Source organism: Macaca thibetana, chromosome 4, assembly GCF_024542745.1.
Source record: "Macaca thibetana thibetana isolate TM-01 chromosome 4, ASM2454274v1, whole genome shotgun sequence".
Taxonomy (NCBI): Eukaryota; Metazoa; Chordata; class Mammalia; order Primates; family Cercopithecidae; genus Macaca; species Macaca thibetana.
In genome coordinates this window covers 164,649,486-164,669,374 of record NC_065581.1, presented here as the reverse complement: position 1 = coordinate 164,669,374, position 19,889 = coordinate 164,649,486, and the positions used below count along the sequence as shown (strand labels likewise).

General features: G+C 46.0%; 1 protein-coding gene across 7 annotated transcripts in view; it reads left to right on the top strand.

Annotated features, from left to right (window-relative positions):
• The window catches only part of RPS6KA2 (ribosomal protein S6 kinase A2), a 491,259-nt gene that overhangs the window by 362,765 nt on the left and 108,605 nt on the right, over positions 1-19,889 (top strand). For all 7 annotated transcript variants that reach the window (XM_050789393.1, XM_050789392.1, XM_050789391.1 and 4 more), the window contains 2 exons: positions 3,802-3,918; positions 10,918-10,999. In XM_050789393.1, coding sequence (XP_050645350.1) covers positions 3,802-3,918; positions 10,918-10,999 — 199 coding nt within the window. The remainder of the gene's footprint in view (positions 1-3,801; positions 3,919-10,917; positions 11,000-19,889) is intronic.

The following is a 19,889-nucleotide window of genomic DNA, read 5'->3' as shown; positions in this document are numbered from 1 at the left end:
ATTATTTAAACAGTTTATACCTCTAGTTTTTCTTTCTCACGTTACAAAATGTTTGGAATCGTTGCTTATGGAGCTAGCACCTGATCATAGTCCCAGCTCCCCCTCCCAAAGCTCTCAAGTTAGCTTTAAAAATACCATTTTATAGGAGCTGTGCTGAAAACCACATGCTCCTGCCATGGATGCAGCGGATTCAGGAACAGACTTGATCTTCCTAAGGGATTGCATGCAAATCCTCATCAAGTGCTAGATACAATTACCTGCCTCGTAAAACAGAGAAGACACATATTTCAAAATGAAATGTGAATAACAATTTCATTACAGTTGCCCCTTAGGGCAGTTGTCACAAAGGGGTCCAGAAACCAGGACCGTCCAGAGACGGTCGCCATCAGCAGTGCCCAGGCCTGTGGTGCTGGGGCTTCATCTGGCTGTTTCCTATTCACACAGACCCCTGAGTGCGCGCCGAGTCCATGGAACACCAGATCTTGTTTTGATTTGTTTTGTTTTGGTTTTGGGGAAAGTGAAAAAGAAAGTTAAGCATCCTCAGACGAGTTCAAGCTAAAATGTCACTGCGAAGGCAGCACTCTGAAGTCTAAAGGGTGACACTCTCGGGGATATTTTCCCATTGACACTTCAGATGCTTTGCTGTTAAAAACCTTACTGATTTGAAATGAGAAATTAACTGTATTGCAATATTATCAGGGAAGAAAACTGGAGTTTTTCGTGTCATTTTAGGAGATGAAATTAGGTACGTACTTCAGGTACGTTTGCTCTAAATACTTTGACAGCAAGCATCTGCACAAAATTTGAAATGTTATGAGATATCTGCGTCGAAGGCTTTGATTCGAAACGTTAAAGAAATGACTCAAGAAGGCGACCTTCTGCAGTGGAGGTGGGGGTGTGGCGTGGACCGGGAGGCGGGAGGCAACAGGGGATGGCAATTCGGATGTGCTTAGGAAGGCGTGAAGCCAGCCTAAAAAGCGGGCTGACTGGGAGCGGGGGGACACCCATGGGAATCCCAAGGTGCCAGCATCCGTGGCCAGGCGGCATGGTGGCCTGGATGCTGTCACTCTTGCCACAGAGCCCAGTCCCACAAAGGTGTGTCCCACAAAGGCAGTGAAGGGGGCCAGGACCCCTGGGACTGCATGAGCTCATTCACCACAGCTGTGGGCCTCAGACCCTCCACAAAGAGCTGCTGAAGAAAAAGGAAGGAATGGAAATCTTTAGGAAACATACACAAGGGCTGGGAAACGTGCCCCAGGAAAGGGTGGTGGCTGCAGTGTGAAACCTCCCTGACCAGCTCGTGCCTCCCCTGCCCCACACCTCTGGGCAGTGTTGAATTTTACTTGCTGTTCTGCAGTGTCGCCGTTGCCATGCTCACATTACCAACATGAAGTCACAGAAGGATGTGCTTTGGGGGTGATTCCTTTTTTCATAGTGTGGGCGTCGCCTTAACACAGCTGCATGATGGGAGCTATTTTGGGAGGGAGGCTGGGGTTTGGATGACTCAAGTGCATGCTAGTCCTGTAGGTAGAGGATGTTAATGGACACATTGTGAGGAAAGTGTTTTAGTAACAGAAGAGGAGTATTTTGTTGTTCTTTAAATGACAAATCGTCTGCAATTTCTTTCTTCCTTTAGTAGGTCAATGACAGGAAAAGATAGCATGTATGTTTCTATGGTGAATTTTTTTGAATTTGGTCTCCTGGCTTTGTTTTCTGTGCAGGAAGCCATCTCCAGCAGCCACGTGGAAGGTAGTGGTTCTCACAGGCAGTGACACATGTGGATCCCTGAGGGTCTCGTTTTTCTCTGTCCCTTTCCATAAACCAGGAGATTTCACCACAAAAGCTGCACAGTCTCCAGTGGCTAGCATGGTCCTGCAATTCTAGTAAGCCTGTGCTATGAAGGGAAGAAAGACTTAAAATGTGATGTTTGCTCACAAATTAGCATCTAAATATAATGCCCATTGGCTGGGCTGTGCCTCTAGCATTTTTACTTACTCATTCAAGAAGTAATTATGAAGCAACAAAATTGTAATTCTGCATCTTCCAACTGCACTCATATGAACCTCAGGATGGATTAAACAGAGTCAATTCTGGCTATACTCATTGTTTTCCCAAACAAAAAAAAAAAACCACTGTTTTTACAAAAATAGCAAATAATCCTTGACGATATGGAGACGGAAGTGTTTCCTTTAACTGTGAGAATGGAAAAGCCATAGATACCTGCGTAGGCCTCTAATCCGCTGTGAGTTTCCACGGCTCAGACACCTCATCTGCTTTTACATGTGCCTCTATTTGTAACATGGAGGTAAAATGGCAAGATTTATAAGTAACTGTTTTGAGAAACTGAATTTTTCAAACATTGTCATGTAAGTTATTGCTATTGTGATTTCATTTGAAAGTCTTCACTCTTAGACTAGAACAGAGGGTGGAAGCACTTGGCTTCAAGGTCAGTCCTTGATGAGAAACCCACCTCTACCACTTCCAGCTATTAATGTACAATCTGAGTCTCAGGAGAAAATCTCCACTTCACAGTTTCTTAATGAAAAGAAGCAATGATGAATGAGAGGCTCCTGGTTCCCAGAGCACACTATGCATATAATTCCTGGTCGCTGTTTTTGGATGTGCGTTTTAGCCAGCAGTTTCTGAAGTTTTTAGCCCCTCACCCTGTGGTAAAACTGTAGAAAGGGGTGTACGAATGTACAGATAGTGGAACGGAAATCTCAGAGAAATACAGAGAGAAATTCAAGGAACAGTTGGGCTCGAATGTCTCATGTTGGGAGAAACACCTCCTTTCCAGTGTTCCATTTCCAGGGCCTGGCACTTGGGCAGATGGCCTACCCCTTTACAAGGGAAATCATGTGACTCTGGGGACAGGAAGCTCTGTGATGAAAATTTGTAGTGTTTTCTGTCAGTGTTTTCACTTATAGACTCTTTCTCCTACAGGGAAATCTTGCTTTCTGGGCTGGTGGAAAATCTTACCTGACTGCTTCTTCTGAAATATAACCTGTAGGATGGCAATGACATGTTCTTCACATTAGCTTTGACAAACATACCAGGGATAGTGTGAATCAGGAGAAGGAAAACAAGCTGTCTGCATTTTCCAGACCACTTCTCCATCTAGGAACCCATCAATGTCCTTTTGGTGTCATTTTGTTCCGTAGTTGCTATATTCATCGTACCAGAACTTCTGCCCACAAATAGATTTCTTTGAGAGTCCCCCCTTAGATTTTTCTGAGGTCCTGGTAAGACCAAATGACAAAAGTCCATGGAGAAAAGAAACCGTGAAGGCCCACGGGGTGCACACGATAACCGCACATGTCACCAAGGTGATTCCATAAAACGAAACGGGCCGGGCGTGGTGGCTCACACCTGTAACCCCAGCACTTTGGGAGGCCGAGGCAGGTGGATCACGAGGTCAGGAGATCGAGACCATCCTGGCCAACATGGTGAAACCTTGTCTCTACTAAAAATACAAAAATTAGCTGGGCATGGTGGCGGGCGCCTGTAGTCCCAGCTACTCGGGAGGCTGAGGCAAGAGAATTGCTTGAACCTGGGAGGTGGAGGTTGCAGTGAGCCGAGATCGAGCCACTATACTCCAGCCTGGGAGACAGAGAGGAGACTCCATCTTAAAAAAACAAAAAACAAAAAAACCCCAAAACTAAATGGTGTCTCCACTTTTAAACACCAGTTCTAAAATCCATAACAGACCCAGCTCATGGTAAAGTCAGGGAAGGAGGGAGCTGTGAGCGACTCAGAGGAACTCCTTGCAGTGTATTTCTCACCCATGCTGCTCTCTTGCAGGAGGAAGGCATTGTGAAGGAGATTGACATCAGCCATCATGTGAAGGAAGGCTTTGAGAAAGCAGACCCTTCCCAGTTTGAGTTGCTGAAGGTTTTAGGACAAGGATCCTATGGAAAGGTAAGTTCAGCCCTGGCTGGCTCTTGAGTCTCATTCCTGAACACAAAGGACACCTGGACAGAGCCCCTCTGGATGGAAATTGCAGGCAGTCCTCACCTGCAGGGCTGTGATCATGGGAACCTGGACAGTTCAGAACCGGGGCCTCACTTTGCACAGCCAGAATTCCAGTGGCATAGGGCTGGGCTGTGCCAAGTGAGGACATGTGCTGCTGGAGCCATCACATGCACATTTGCTCCCTCTCTATAGCCTCCCTTGGCTCTTGGTAAATCATCACCAAGGTGAGGAGGGTTATTGACCTGAGCCAATGTATCTTTGAAAGTGCATTCTAACAGCTGTTTTCCCCAGAGAAAGAAAAAATAAGAGAAGAAGAAAAAGAAAAGAATCAATTCCTCTGGATTGGGCACAGGAGCCAGGAAGGCTGGGGTCTGCAGCCTGCTGCCGTCCTCACCTTGCGTGATTGCCTCATGAAGCCTCAGCCTCCCCACCCACTAAATGGAGAGGATAAAACCTACTTTATACAGTTGTTCCATGGAGTAAATAGGGCACGAATCCCACCCAGCCATTGCCTAAGATGTATTTATGCAGTGGAATTGTTCATTTCCTTTTTTTCCACCTTCAAATTGTAGCAGTAAAAGCTAATTTCTTTCAGGAAATGAGAAATAGTTAACTCTTCATTTAATGCCACATCCACATACAGCAATATGTCAATAACGCTCTTCAATTACAATGACGTGTGACTTACTCCAGCACAATGCTAATTTCTCTGCCTCCTTGGGTTAGCTGTTAGAAATATATAGGCTCTGACAACTTGATTTCTAGAACATAAGGGCCTGAAATAAACCGTGAAGCCAACCATTCCTTACATGTAAGCAGAACAGCCCTGGCTCTTTAAAGTAACTATTTTTGTGTGGTATGTAGACATTTACCAAATCTTTGCATTCTTCACATGACTTTGTGCCAAAATGCATGTGGCTCCTGTTAATTTAAGTGTAGAATGAATAGTACGTTAGTGTTCTGGATAATCCTACAGACCGCATGAACTGGATTGTTGGCAAAATTCATCTTTTGTCATGCTTGTAATGCAGAATATCTTTTTCTTTTTCTCTTTTCTACATGGTAATGTGGAAGGAACGTGTGTTTATATGATGTATACACAAAATATGCTCGATTAAGCCATAGGAAATTACCAGCAATATTTTGGGCCTAAAAAAGTTTCTATTTAATATGGCTAGTTCGTATGGCGTTTATGAAATAGAGGGATGAAGATTTCAGTTTCTCACAATGTTAAATAGCCATTACCAAAAAGCACAAAATCACAGAAGGCAGAGCCTGTGTAATGTGGTAGTGGAATGCCTCACTATTAATTAGAAATGTAGAGAAAAAAGAGAGAGGAGAGTAATTTTCTCCATGATTTGAAAACAGAGACAAGCAAGCATTCTTTCCTTTTTCCACCTTTCAAGGGTGTTGCCCATGTGTTGTTTCTTGAGAACAGATTCCACCTGTGGAAGCACAGAATTGGCCGAATCGTCTTTATCTGGAGGGAAGGAGTGCTGGAGTATGTCCCACAGGGGAGGCCCAGGAAGTGTCTGGGGGGCTTTGGTTGACTGGCTCTGTTACAGAGTGAATCTTACCAATGTCCTCCTCAGAAAACTGGGGTATTAAAGATGAAAGGAGAAAGGCTTTTCCAGCTCCCTCGTTCAGATTTCAAATTTTGAATTTTAATTTTGCTTTAAAAAAACATGTTTTGGAAAACAAGTGAAATCATGGTGTTTGGCAGAATCCCGTTGGAATGATAATGTTCATAACACTCTGTCCCTTTCTTTTCCAGCCTTTTCACCACTTCTAATTTTATCTTTACTTGTGTCTTTATTATATGAGGAATAAAAAAGTAAAGTTTCAAGAACAGTAGTAGGTAGGGGAAAGAGAAGGATGAGATAGTGGCAGCGCCCATGGGTGTCTGATGTCCAGGGATTACGGAATGGGCCAACTCCGGTAACGCCTGTTCAGAGCTGGTTTGAGGGGCAGGGCAGCAGGTCCAGGCTGCGGCTGGCATGGCAAGGGAAGCTTAGGTCTGCTTCATGGATTGATGCAAGCTGGATTCTGGAAAGAAGAGATATTATTCTCGAAAGCATTGCTCAGACATTTCCAGGGAAAGTTGGAGCTAATATCAGTCACTAGAGAGTCACAGATACAAATTGTATTTGTCCACATCGATTTGTTTGTGGTGAGTTTTTTTAATTTAAGCAGAACTGATGACAAGAGGGGGAGAAGCTGTGTGTTCTAATGCCCCATGTTACTGTATTCCTCCTCTCTACATGCAAATAACACAACCTTATGCAAGAGTCGTCTTCCCTTTTGCACCTACCAGGGACAGAAGGACAACACTAAATTTTCTCATTCTGCAGAAAGCACCTGTTCCTCAGGTGTCCACCTCCTGCCTCTGCTCCAAAGAGCAAAGACCTGGCGTGAATCTGGACGTGATGTCCCAGGGCAGGCCTGGCCTGGGAGCCGAGTCCTTCAACAGGGCTCATAGTCGCCTGTCACTGAGCCACTCCATTCTTTCTCTCTTATTTAATGATGACACTGGAGACGCAGAAATGGATGACATGCAGTTTCTTCCCTTTAGACTTTTGCACTGGTGCCAGCTCCTGACTTCAGACTGCGCCAGGAGCCATGCGAGTGACTTGTCCCGTTGCCTGCCTGTGTGAGCCGCTTAGGCTCTCCGAAGTCACTGCTCTTTGCCTGGTCAGCCGTAATAAGCTTACTCCTGTGGCAGAAGCCGCACTCACCACCAGCAGGGAGGCGTCTCTGAGCTCTGAGCTCAGTCCTGCAAGGCGAAGCCATCATGATTTCATTGCTATCTAGAGAGCAGGTCCATGGGTGGTGCTTGGGACCAGAGAAAAGCACAGAAAAGAGCCTTATCCTCAAAATGAAAAGCAATTTCAAGCTTGAATCAGGAAAGCAATGAAAGATGGTGAAGCTTGTTCAGTGTTGAAATGAGGGATGCAGACCCAATGTTCCCTGCGAGCTTAGAAGAGGGAGGTGTGGGAACCACCCCCGGGCTGGGAAAGTGGCTTTGCCCTGGTCCCACCTCCTCACCTGCTCCTTATTTGCATAAGTGCCAGGGGTAGGATAGGAAACCTCTTTTCCTTTAAAATATTCTGGAGAATGAACTGTAGGTTATGATTCCTGCATTCTAAAAAGGAACCAAACCAAAGTTTTTAAAAAAAATCCTTGCTTTCTATGACTTTGCTGGTAGCATGATAAGAACAGGTCTTTAAATGTCTTCCTTTTGGGGGCAGTTGTTACCCAAAACTCCGGAAGTGCACGCGGGCATTTGGCTCCCACTTGAAGGATCTTGCAGCCCAACAGCAACCTTCCAGTTCTGAGAGAGAGCTGAGAATTCTGCTGAGAGAATCAGCAGATCACGGTGATCCATGACATCGTGAGGCAGTTCAGAGAGACATCACACCTGTTGCCAGGTCGCGGTTCTCGCAGAGCCTTTGCGATGCAGCACAGCAAGCTGCTGGAGAGGCAGTTCTAAAAATGAAATGAGGGGGCACACACAGCGCCCACTGGGTTAAGTCTTAAAGACCCAGTGCCTGCGTTAGCTCAAGGTTACAGTGTTGTTTGGGAACTTTTCCCACTACATTAAAATTGATCTTCAGTGACAAGAATGACAGCAGAGAGGGAGAGGGAACTGCACGCCGCCCAAGGGTCAAGATCCCTGCCGCAGACCAGCAAGTTGCCGCACTCATTACCGGTATCATTTTTGCATTTTTTGCTGTATTTTGCTGCTCGTTTCAAGGTGCCATTCCCCTCTGCTGGGTCCTCTGCTTATGAGTCGGGCAGCACCTGCTGCAGGAATTCGCAGTAGCTGGCGCCACAGAGAAGCTTGGCAGACATTGGTAGGATGGAGTTTTTCCCGTTCCTTTAAAAAACAAAAGTAGAATTCTCTCTTCAGAACAGACAAGCATGAACATTAGCCGTGACCATCAGTCATCTCGTCTTTAAGGCCTAACATACAAGAGAGAAAAGTTTCATGTGTCAAGACCTATGCAAAATTTGACATCATTTAAACCAAATCTTAACTGGCAGCTGCCCCATGCGGACTTGGTCTTCAGTTTAGACTTGAGTGGAATGGGGCTTCCTCTGCTCTTTGAGTTTCTACAGTCATACTTCTTACGGGTGAGGGGTTGAGTGCAGAGGTATAGAAAGTACAGACCCATTCAGGATATTCCGAAGGCCGGACCGTCCAAACACAAATCCTTCATGTACTTTGCTTCCTTTTTCTTCAGAGTTCTCCCTTTTTGAAAGAAGGAGTTTGTTGTTTGCAAACTCTTGGGCTCAAGTGATCCTCCCGCCTCAGCCTCCCGAATAGCTGGGCCTACAGGCACGCACCACCACACCCAACTAGTTTTTACTTTTATTTTTACTAGACATGGGGTTTTGCTATCCTGCCCAGGGTGGTTGCAAATTCCTGACCTCAAGAGGTCCTTCTGCCTCAGCCTCCCAATGTGCTGGGATTACAGGTGTGAGCCGCTGAACCTGGCCCTTTGTTTTCTGATTAAAAGAATGCCTCATTTTGGGAGCTAACGTGTCAGCTGTGCCGTAATGGAATGGATAGATTTATCTGTCACCCAACTAAAGTCCACCATGGGCTGGAGCAACCGCCCATGGCTTCCATCTTCCACACAGTGACTCAGTGACCAGGTTGCCCAGTTTGTCCCACACTAGGTGTCCGCAGTTGCCACGGCAGGGAGTGGCAGCTGCGACGTTTTGCACCTGCTCTTCATTACCTAGGCCAGGAAGGTACACTCCTGCCCTCGCTGATGTCACTGCCCGACTTACCTGCAGGATGCCGGAAAAAATGTGGCGTCCCTGCCACGACCACAACTGTCCCTTGTTCCACCCCCCGCCCCCTGGTCTTTTTTGGGACCCAGGTTCCTGTCTGCCAGTGTGGCCTCTCCAGCACCGGGATGCTCACGCAGCCTTGCCCAGCTCCTGGACTCCTGGGCTGCGCCTGCCTCCTCCCTGCACTGCCCTGGCTGGTCCCGATCTCCACAGCACCACTGACCAAGTCAACCTAGGGACATCAGGCACACGGACGGGCTGGAGAAATGAAAGGAGTTGCATCAGATGGAAGCTAAAACTGTGCATGGCGTGTGACTTTCCCGTGATTCAAAACAGAAGATCTCAAGAGTTAAGCAATAATGTTTTTATCTCTGCAAAACTCCTGTCCTCAGACCACTGCCTTCACATCTCTACCTGCCTGTCAGGAAGCTCGCCCACTGCACAGAGGGAGCACCATGAGCAGAGTCCTTCCATGTGCAGTAACTTCCAGGGTTATAGTGGGTGTGCCAGCAACAGCCATGGGACCCCAAGCCCCGAGAAGGGCTGTGCCTGTGTCTCCCACCACAGTGCGTGTGAGAGTGACGCCCCAGCTATCGCCCCAGGTCTGCATCACAAGCTTGTTTATCCAGCTTTGGATACACGCACACACACACTCTACATCTCCCAGAGATGAATATTAACTGTTGATGACGGTATAGTCCACAACCCGGGAGAAGAGGGTGTGCCTGTGACTTTCTGGGACCTAATCAGGTCTGAGAGGCAGCATTTCATTGCACAGGATGATGCTGTACTGTCCTGCACCCTGGATAGGGGTGCTAGGGGTGCTTTCCCATGGACATTGTCTAGAAGGTTCCCCGCCTGGGGAGGGACTGTGATTCAGTAATGATGGTGATCGGGATGGATGGCAGGGCAGCAGTGAGGTCAGGAGTCACTTCAGGGGCACGTGGTGAGAACGTGACTCATACAGCAACTCCGTGAATCCTCGTGCCTGTGCTGGGACCTTGTGTCTTCCCGGTCCCTCTTTATTTGTGCCTATAGAATTGATGCTGGTTGATCTCCCTCCAGTTTGGCTGCCCCGGCAGCCTCTGCTCCTAGAGCTCCTGCATTCAGTGTCTAGACATTGCCCCTCCAGTCTGTGGGGGAACCAAGAGTGCAAAGGTCCTGGCCATGTCCCTCTGCCCATGGCAGGTGAGGCTGCTGCTCCACACGGATGCTCACTTGGGCCACGTGGAGTTTCCATGGAACTAGCACATCTCAAAGGCATCTATAGTAGCCGGTCTTTCTGGTTTTTTGAGGCTTAGTAAAGGAGACGTTGTGGGAAGGAGCCAGCCCACCTCGGCCCTCCAGCCACACAGCGTGGGCAGCCACACCAGTGCGCCCTGTGCCTGTGTCGTCTCCATCATGCAAGCAGATGTTTGCATCTATTGGAAAACACTTTTAGGAAAATCAAGTACTATTTTCAATTTGCATGCAAGATTTTTTTTTTATATATAAAGGAACTCCAGTTTTGTTTACTAAGTTTGTTCAAAAATCACTAATACAAATTTAAACTCAAGCTCTCAATTACCTTTTTTTGTTGTTTTTCTCAGTGATACACATCAAAATGTATTTCAGAAAGTATTGTCAAATATCCATAAGTATATTTAAGAGCCAGTTAGAAAGGAACTCTTAAGCTACTCACAGCTAAAATTTGGGTGAAGACAGTTCAAGTAAGAGAAAGTAGCTTTTCTTGAAAATCGCATAGAGCCTGTTTTGTGTGATTGGTAATACCTTTCAGCGCTGTGTCTCAGTAGGGATTTATAGAGGGATACTAAAACCAAAGGATCTCCCTTAAAACTCCTGTTTGCTTTTCCAAACAGCTGGTCTTCAAAATAAGGTGTGGTAGTATTTCTGATGTAAAATGCAAAGTTACCAATACCAAAAACAAGGGACGCTTCTTCATACAGACACACAGTGATGTTCACCGCAGAGCTATAGGAACTTGAGCGTTTTCCGGCAGCCTCGACGTTGGAGTAAATTTTCTACAGTGTACTTGTTTTATTGAAAATGCTCTAAACTTCCTCGTGTATCCCCCTTGTCAAATCCAATAAGGAAAGCGAGTTTGAAGTCTTCCGGGTTTCTGATGTTCCGTTTTCTCCTGCTAAGGTGTTCCTGGTGAGGAAGGTGAAGGGGTCCGATGCTGGGCAGCTCTATGCCATGAAGGTCCTTAAGAAAGCCACCCTAAAAGGTAAGGGCTTCAGCAGGGCCAGCTGCTTCTGAGGACAGGTAACTGCAATTTCTACTCCGTTATTTGAGGAAATATTCGTTCCATTTAATGTTCGCGATTTCTGAAGATGTCTCTAAATGAGCACTCTGATTGATAATAAACAGTATAAACATTTCCATGAATATTTCAAATATCCTTGCAGAGTTTCCACAATTGTCAGAGAAGAGCTGTATTGCGTAAATACCGTTCTCCCACATATGCTCCGCCGTGGAGCGGCATTTGGAAAGCAGAGCAGCAGACTGCGAGCAGGCCGTTGGGCTGGATGGGGCCTGACAAACCAGCCTCGATACTGAAAGGCCAACGGCCTCACTTGCTTTTAAATACAACGTGACTCATGGTTGGGTTGGGTTGTTTTCCTTTGTTGACCCAGTGGCTGGGCATGAGAAACACCGATGTCTACCCAGCTCCTCTGCACGCCCATCCTGCAAGTGAGGGATGAGCACCGAGTGCAGCATTAGAGTCAGGATGTGATCCAACATCTCCGTTCCAGGCTCACAGTCATTGAGCCCGTCACTAGCTGAGCACCTGTCACCTCCTATTCACTCCGTTGGTGAGACAGGGAACTTCCCTCTGCCCTAAACAGCGCAAGATGATTGAACACACAGCGCCGGGCACTGGACAGATGAACTGACAGCAGCTTATTAGCTACATAAACTTGACCCCTGGGGAGGAGGGCACCCCGTGCCACACAGGGCCCCACGGGGGCTGCACTTAGGTGCCAAGACTGTGAGGAACAGGCTTCCTAGGAACAGGAGGGTCATGTGGCCCCTGGTTCCTGCAGAAGGTGTGGCTGGCTTATTGGAATGATTCTGTGAGCTGGCAGGGAACTGAAGCCTTTTAGGGTGGGTGCTGGATAGGGGCAGCTGGTTCAGCTAATGGGGAAACCAGCAGGGCAGGGAGCCTTTCTCTCTGGGCGGGGGCACACTTGGTAGAGCAGGGAGCTCAGGCAGAGGCCTTGGGGCCCTGTGAGGCTCAGAGATGTCAAGGCAGCACTTGAATTATCAGGTCTTGCAACAGTGCCCGAGCAGTACAAATATGTCATTCTCTGCCTTCAAGTCACTTGCCGTCTAGCTGAGGAAATGAGATATATGTTGGGAAGGACCTGTCACCAACAATAAGGACAAAAAATGCATAGAACACATATGTACAGACTTTAAACCACTTAGGTATACAAAGGAGGAAAAGAACTCTTCCAAGTGAGTTAGAAGGTCCGTGGGACTTAAGGTGAAATTTTCTGTGGGGGAGAGAAATCTGGTAGACATTTATCAACACAGCCAATGGTAAGAAAATGCAGAAGTTGACCACTTTGGCTAGACCTGATTAGAATTGTCTGTGCGTTTGGGGGTGGGGAGGGGACTGTTATAAATACAGATCCAGATCCAGGCCCCACTCCTGACCTATTGAATCATCATCTCTTAGAAACAAGGCCTAGATATATGACTTGTCAAACAAGATGTCCCAGTAATTCTTATGTACACAAAAGTCTTAGGTGGGACATTCTAGTTTATTAGAGGCACTTGAGTTTTTAGTTCAGTGTTATCAATTGTAACATAATTTAACCCATGCTTTTTAGTGTGAACTTTTTTGTTATATACTTCAAGTTGAAATATACATGTACACAACCTGCAGGTTCGTTACATATGTATACATGTGCCATGTTGGTGTGCTGCACCCATTAACTCGTCATTTACATTAGGTATATTTCCTAATGCTATCCCTCCCCACTCCCCCACCCCATGACAGGCCCCAGTGTGTGATGTTCCCCATCCTGTGTCCAAGTATTCTCATTGTTCAATTCCCACCTATAAGTGAGAACATGTGGTGTTTGGTTTTCTGTCCTTGAGATAGTTTGCTCAGAATGATGGTTTCCAGCTTCATCCATGTCCATACAAAGGACATGAACTCATCCATTTTTATGGCTGCATAGTATTCCATGGTGTGTATGTGCCACATTTTCTTAATCCAGTCTATCATTGATGGACATTTGGATTGGTTCCAAGTCTTTGCTATTGTGAATAGTGCTGCAGTAAACATATGTGTGCATGTGTCTTTATAGCAGCATGATTTATAATCCTTTGGGTATATCTCAGTAATGGGATGGCTGGGTCACGTGGTATTTCTAGTTCTAGATCCTTGAGGAATCACAACACTGTCTTCCATAATGGTTAAACTAGTCTGCAGTCCCACCAACAGTGTAAAAGTGTTCCTATTTCTGCACATCCTCTCCAGCACCTGTTGTTTCCTGACTTTTTAATGATTGCCATTCTAACTACTGTGGGATGGTATCTCATTGTGGTTTTGATTTGTATTTCTCTGATGGCCAGTGATGATGAGCATTTTTTCATGTGTTGGCTGCATAAATGTCTTCTTTTGAGAAGTGTCTGTTCATATCCTTCGCCCACTTTTTGATGGGGTTGTTTGTTTTTTTCTTGGAAATTTGTTTTTTTGTAGATTCTGGACATTAGCCCTTTGTCAGATGGGCAGATTGTAAAAATTTTCTCCCATTCCGTAGGTAGCCTGTTCACCCTGATGGTAGTTTCTTTTTCTGTGCAGAAGCTCATTAGTTTAATTAGATCCCATTTGTCAATTTTGGCTTTTGTTGCTATTGCTTTTGGTGTTTTAGTCATGAAGTCCTTGCCCATGGCTTTGTCCTGAATGGTATTGCCTAGGTTTTTTATGGTTTTAGGTCTAACATTTAAGTCTTTAATCCATCTTGAATTAATTTTTGTATAAGGTGTAAGGAAGGGATCCAGTTTCAGCTTTCTACATATGGCTAGCCAGTTTTCCCAGCACCATTTATTAAATAGGGACTCCTTTCCCCATTTCTTATTTTTGTCAGGTTTGTCAAAGATCAGATGGTTGTAGATGTGTGGCATTATTACTGAGAGCTCTGTTCTGTTCCATTGGTCTGTATCTCTGTTTTGGTGCTGGTACCATGCTGTTTTGGTTACTGTAGCCTTGTAGTATAGTTTGAAGTCAGGTAGCATGATGCCTCCAGCTTTGTTCTTTTTGCTTAGGATTGTCTTGGCAATGCAGGCTCTTTTTTGGTTCCATATGAACTTTAAAGTAGTTTTTTCCAGTTCTGTGAAGAAAGTCATTGGTAGCTTGATGGGGATGGCATTGAATCTTTAAATTACCTTGGGCAGTATGGCCATTTTCACGATACTGATTCTTCCTATCCATGAGCATGGATTAGTCTTCCATTTGTTTCTGTCCTCTTTTATTTCGTTGAGCAGTGGTTTGCAGTTCTCCTTAAAGAGGTCCTTCATATCCCTTGTAAGTTGGATTCCTAGGCATTTTATTCTCTTTGAAGCAATTGTGAATGGGAGTTCATAGAGTGAACTTTTTTTTATTTTAGGTATAACAATATTTCTAAAACTGTTTGTCATTTGAACTTATCAAATATTTCAAGATTCTCAAAAAATATTCAATAATTTTTCTGTGTTGATGAGAAAATATACAGAAAACAAAGCAGGTTTTGACCTTGTAACCCTAACTTTTAATAAAATAATATCTTCAGTAACAGTTACCTCTTCAAAATAGGAAGTTAAATTAGACATTTGTTAGTGCAGGATCATCTGAATGCCAACACAGTGAACTGTTCTTGCAGTTTCTTGAAAGGTTGGCCAGAGATTACCATGCGACCTCACTGGTCCACTCCTAGGTGGTTCACCAAGAGAAATGAACACAGCTGTCTACACAGAAACTAGCACAGGAATGTTCATGGCAGCACCAGCCAATTCACAGGAGCCAAAAAAGAGAAAGAGCTCAAAAGTCCACTATCTGGGAAATGGAAAAATAAAGTGTCTGTCTATTCAACGGAATTATATTGGGCAATAGAAAGAAAGAAAGTACTGGTGCATGCGCCAACACGAGTGAAGCCTGGGAAGAGTGCACTCAGTGAGTACAGCCAGGCACCAAGCTGCGCGGGTTAAGATTCCACTCATATGACAGTCCGGAAGAGACAGACCCTAGAAACAGACAGTAGATGAGTGGCTTCCTAGGCTGGGGGGTGAGAGAGGTGGGAACTGAGTGCAGACAGGTCTGGAGCTGCTTTTGGGGTGATTAAAATGCTTTAACACCCACTGTAGGGGTGGTTGCACAACTCTGTGAATATCCTAAAAATCATTGAATTGTACACTTTAAATGGGCAAATCGTATGGAATGTGAATTATATCTCCAAAAAGCTGTTATTCTTAAAATGAACAGCTGCTGGATAATACAGTCCTTTCCTAAAACCCACTCTTTCATCTTTGAGGCATTGAGATTTGCTCTCAAACACAGATGAGGCATCTTTCTGTGGTTTAAGACAAAGACAGGTGGACGCGGGAAGCTCTCCAGCCTGTCCTTGGCCACACCCTGTCCTACTGTCCATCAGCCGGTTCCATGTTCACCTCTCCAGGGCACCAGGAGTGACCCAGAAGAGCTTCTTTTCTCCTTCAAGCGTAATGGTTCCTTCTTTCCCTTCAAAGTTGGTCTCACCCTCTCCTGCCACCGAAGGAAAGGGAGGCAAAGTGGGAGTGTGGCTGGAATCTGTGCCTGCTCACCCTGCTCTGTAGGAATGCAGTGGAATGGAGGAGTGGGAAGCTGCTCTCTGTTTAAGTCGTCGCTAAGCCTGGACTCCATCAGGGCTGACCTTGACCTCTTAGCTCAAGTGCAGAACTCTCCATGTCAACGACTTCACTCTCCTTGATGCAAGTGTTCACGGCTGTTTATAATCCAATTCACGGTGTCCTTGAGAAGCGGCTCGTGATCCACAGTTACATGGAATAGACTTGATATAAAACTGTGTGTACAGAATGATCACGGTATTGTTAATTGTTAAATGTAAGAGTGACTTGAGCAGTAGTGAGGTGTGTGCACACACGAGATGGACATTGTGCCAGGAGCAAACATGCCAAAGTGAAGGCCTGACTTACAGGATTGGGGCTAGCTGTTGTCTTCTTCCCTATAATCTATTACTGCAAGTTTTCAACAGAAATAAAATATATCTAACTTTTTGTAATATAAAGTTTTTTAAAAATATTTTGCAACAATATGCTTGAGTAGCTAAAATTATTTTTATACTATGAAAATGAGCCATGCGGTTGGGTGTGGTGGTCACACCTGTAATCCCAGCGCTTTAGGGGACAGAGGTGGGAAGATTTCTTGAGCCCAGGAGTTCAAGACTTAGGCAACATGTTAAGACCCCATCTCTGGCCGGGCACGGTGGCTCAAGCCTGTAATCCCAGCACTTTGGGAGGCCGAGACGGGTGGATCACGAGGTCAGGAGATCAAGACCATCCTGGCTAACACGGTGAAACCCCGTCTCTACTAAAAAAAAAACAAAAAACTAGCCAGGCGAGGTGGCGGGCGCCTGTAGTCCCAGCTACTCGGGAAGCTGAGGCAGGAGAATGGCGTAAACCCGGGAGGCGGAGCTTGCAGTGAGCTGAGATCCGGCCACTGCACTCCAGCCCGGGCGACAGAGGGAGACTCCGTCTCAAAAAAAAAAAGACCCCATCTCTACAAAAAATTTAAAAAGTCAAAAAATTAACTGGGTATGGTGGCGCACACCTGTAGTCCCAGCTACTTGGGAGGCTGAGGTAAGAGGATTGCTTAAGCCCAAGAGTTCAAGGCTTCAGTGAGCCGTGATTGTGCCACTGCACTCCAGCCTGGGTGACAGAGCAAGACCCTGTCAAAAAAAAAAAAAAAACATATAAACATAGAAGAATAGAAACATTTTTGTTTCCTTGTGCTCCTTAAAAGTCAGCTTTAAAACTAATCATTGTTTTACATCTTATACTGTTTCAGCTTTCCATAGTGATCCATCACTAAAAAATAGATTTTTTCCCAAAAATTTCGTTGGAATTTATTTTCTGAAGAGAAAAATAGAAAAGCTTTGCAAATAATAGTTTGCATACTTCAAAGTAGGTTAGGTCCCTGGATCTAACCATGATGCAGCGGAGTTATGTGGAGAGGAGGCCTGGCACTAAGTAGCCTGGGCAAGGATACTTCCTGGCCCAAAACCTTAGTTTTTTGTGTCTTCCTCATCTGTGAAAGAAGAGAGTTGACACAAAGGGACCTCCAAGTTTGTCTCAGCTCTAACACCTCAGCGTTCCATTAGCTCAAGTTGTTCAACTATCTCCTAACCCATTCTCCACCCTCATAATATCCCTGGTTTGTGAGATCGTTAATCATCCTGAAGAACGTCAAGGAGAGAGAAGGAACGTGTGGTAACAGCTGCAGGGATGCTCTCCACGTGCTGACAGCAAAACAGTGAAAGCCCAGGCAGCCGTCCAGGGAAGATGCCAGGCACGTGAATAGTCAAATGTTTTGAAAAAGAAAAATGAAAGGGGGCAGGAGACCTGCAGAAGTCGTTTTGAAACTCCAGCTCGTTTCTCCAAACCGGGGCTGATCGTCCTGTGCCTGGAAGTGAGGGTTGTCGGTGGGATTCCTTCCAGCTCACCTCGGAGGATAATGGCTTCTGACAGCTCCATCTGATCTTCAAACAAGTTTGGAGCATTGGGCACCCGCCTCCTTCCTTTACAGAGGTGGCGGGTCATTTCTGAGGGAGGTCCTCTGCTCAGCAGCTGAGGGGGCTACGCTGCTGGGGTGCGCTCGAAACCTTGCTCCTCTCCCTCTGACCCAGTGGTGCTGCCTGTTGACCCAGTGGTGCTGCCTGTCGACCCAGTGGTGCTGCCTGTCGACCCAGTGGTGCTGCCTGTCATCCCAGTACTTAAGGACGCCTTCAATGTGCTCGACGCCTTCAATGTGCTCAACACCTTTAACTTGACAAAGCTTCCACATTCGTGACTCAACATGGGGTTATTACAGGTAACAATTCTATATAATGCATTCCACATAAAATGAATTCCAAAGGGTAATATCCCTGCTTCGTATTGTAAGGGAACTTGATTTAAAGGAATGTATTGCAAAGAAACATATTCCCAACCGTGAAACCAAGAATGAACCAAGCCTCATCTTCATCAAACAGGGCTGGTCACACATCTTAAGAGACGGGCTGTATTGTATGGAGCAGTAGTTCTCATCCTCAGCTGCAAGCTGGAATGGCCTGGGGGACTTTCACAAAATGCTGGGGGACTTTCACAAGATTTACTTTATAAATCTCCCTCTGGGGGACTGTAAGTTGGTCGGTCTGAGCATGAGAATCCATGAAAGCTGCCTCTGCTGATGTCGCCAGGGTGCTGCCAACATGGAGAATCCCTGATACAGGGGCCAGGAGCACCAAGTCCAGACGCTGGAGCCGAGTCCAGCTCTAACCCCGCGAGCTGTGCCATCTCGGGGCGCCTCTCCTGGCCTCAGTGTCCCCCTGCTGAAAGTGGGATAGGATGTATTAATAGATACTACCTGCCCCACATCATTGCCGATGTGAGGCTCCCCCTCGTTAGAGCGTGCGGAGCGCTGCCGGCCTAGGCAAAGTCTCGGGAAGTGTAAGCTGTGTCCACCTTCGGCCCTTTTCTCCACGAAGACTGCTTGGCTTTGGACCTGCGTTAGGACTTTCCTGGTTGAGGTTTTGTTGAGATCTGCTGAGTAGGGATGTGGGGAGGAAGTTCGATGCCACCTGGTTAGAAAGAATGACGTCCTGGTTCAGCTGTAATACCTCCCGTTACAATGTGAAAGGCCTGTGATCATGTTCATGACTAAAGGTGGCCGGTGCCTGCATGGAGAACACAGATGCGCCCTTCTGCAGGAGGACTCGCTGTGCGGAATTCCCTCGTCTTGGTGGGCGCTCTCCGTAATGTGGAATGAGCTGCTCACGTGAAATATTTCTGGGTAATGATGATTTTTCTGATAGGACTGCACCTGGGTTTTCATGCCTAACGAGTTTTCAAGCATTTTTCCCTGCAAGTCAACTTTCTCAGCCTAGAGGAGATATGCATTCCCTTCCTGGAAAGAAATAAGCTGTGTTCAGTTGTTTGTAAAGGAGAAGATGAAATCATTCCAGCAGGATCTCTCTGTTTAAGCAAGTCCAGTCACCGATGGTTATGCTGGTGTTGTGTGTTTTCGGGGACTGTGTGGTGGGTCACTCTTGTGGCACCCGCGGCAGCCAGGAGATGCTGGAATGGGCCCAGGCAGCACAGTCCGAGCTCGGCGACATGTCAAAGCCCGCTCTGTCCTTCCTGTAAGCAGTGGAGCACGCCCTCTAAGACGGGGTCACTGCAGAGGCACTGGGAATGCAGAGCTGTATGTAGTGATCCGCATAGACAGGTATCAATGACAACATCTTGAAATAGAACCTCCTCAGAGTTAGCCCGCCTGGCTCCAAACCCCAGAATGTTATTTTCAGCACCTCTTTATTTGTTTTCCTCTCTTATGCCGAGATGCTTCGTTAGAAGGCACTGAGTCACTCAGAAACTCAGCTCCAATCAATCTGGTAGCTTGAACAGATTGTATTTCCATAATATGCTAATTCATTTATGTCATTTGATTTCCATTTGGATGATTTCAGATTCCCAGGGGAGAAAAAAGTAAGGAAAATTCTAAGCACAATTTTGCCCTCTCTCAAGAGGGGAGGACTGGTATTATTATTCTATTTTTATAAATCATCATCTTTATTTACGAATGATGAAACTAAGGCACAAAGCAGCAAAGCCACTCAAAAGCATATTGTTTGGAGGTGATGAAGGTCAGAATTCTGTGCTTGTCCCAAGATAACTCCCTGGGTCCCCAGGCCTCCCTGGACGAGCTCCATCCTTACCAGATGACAGACTCCCTGTGTTTCTCCAGCAAGAAGTTACATCCCTGCTCATTGTACTTGAGGTGTTTACTCTTCAAGGGATTAATTTCCCATTTAATTGCATAAGATGACAAACAAAATGAAAATGTCTCCTCCTTAAGTCATCTTTGACTT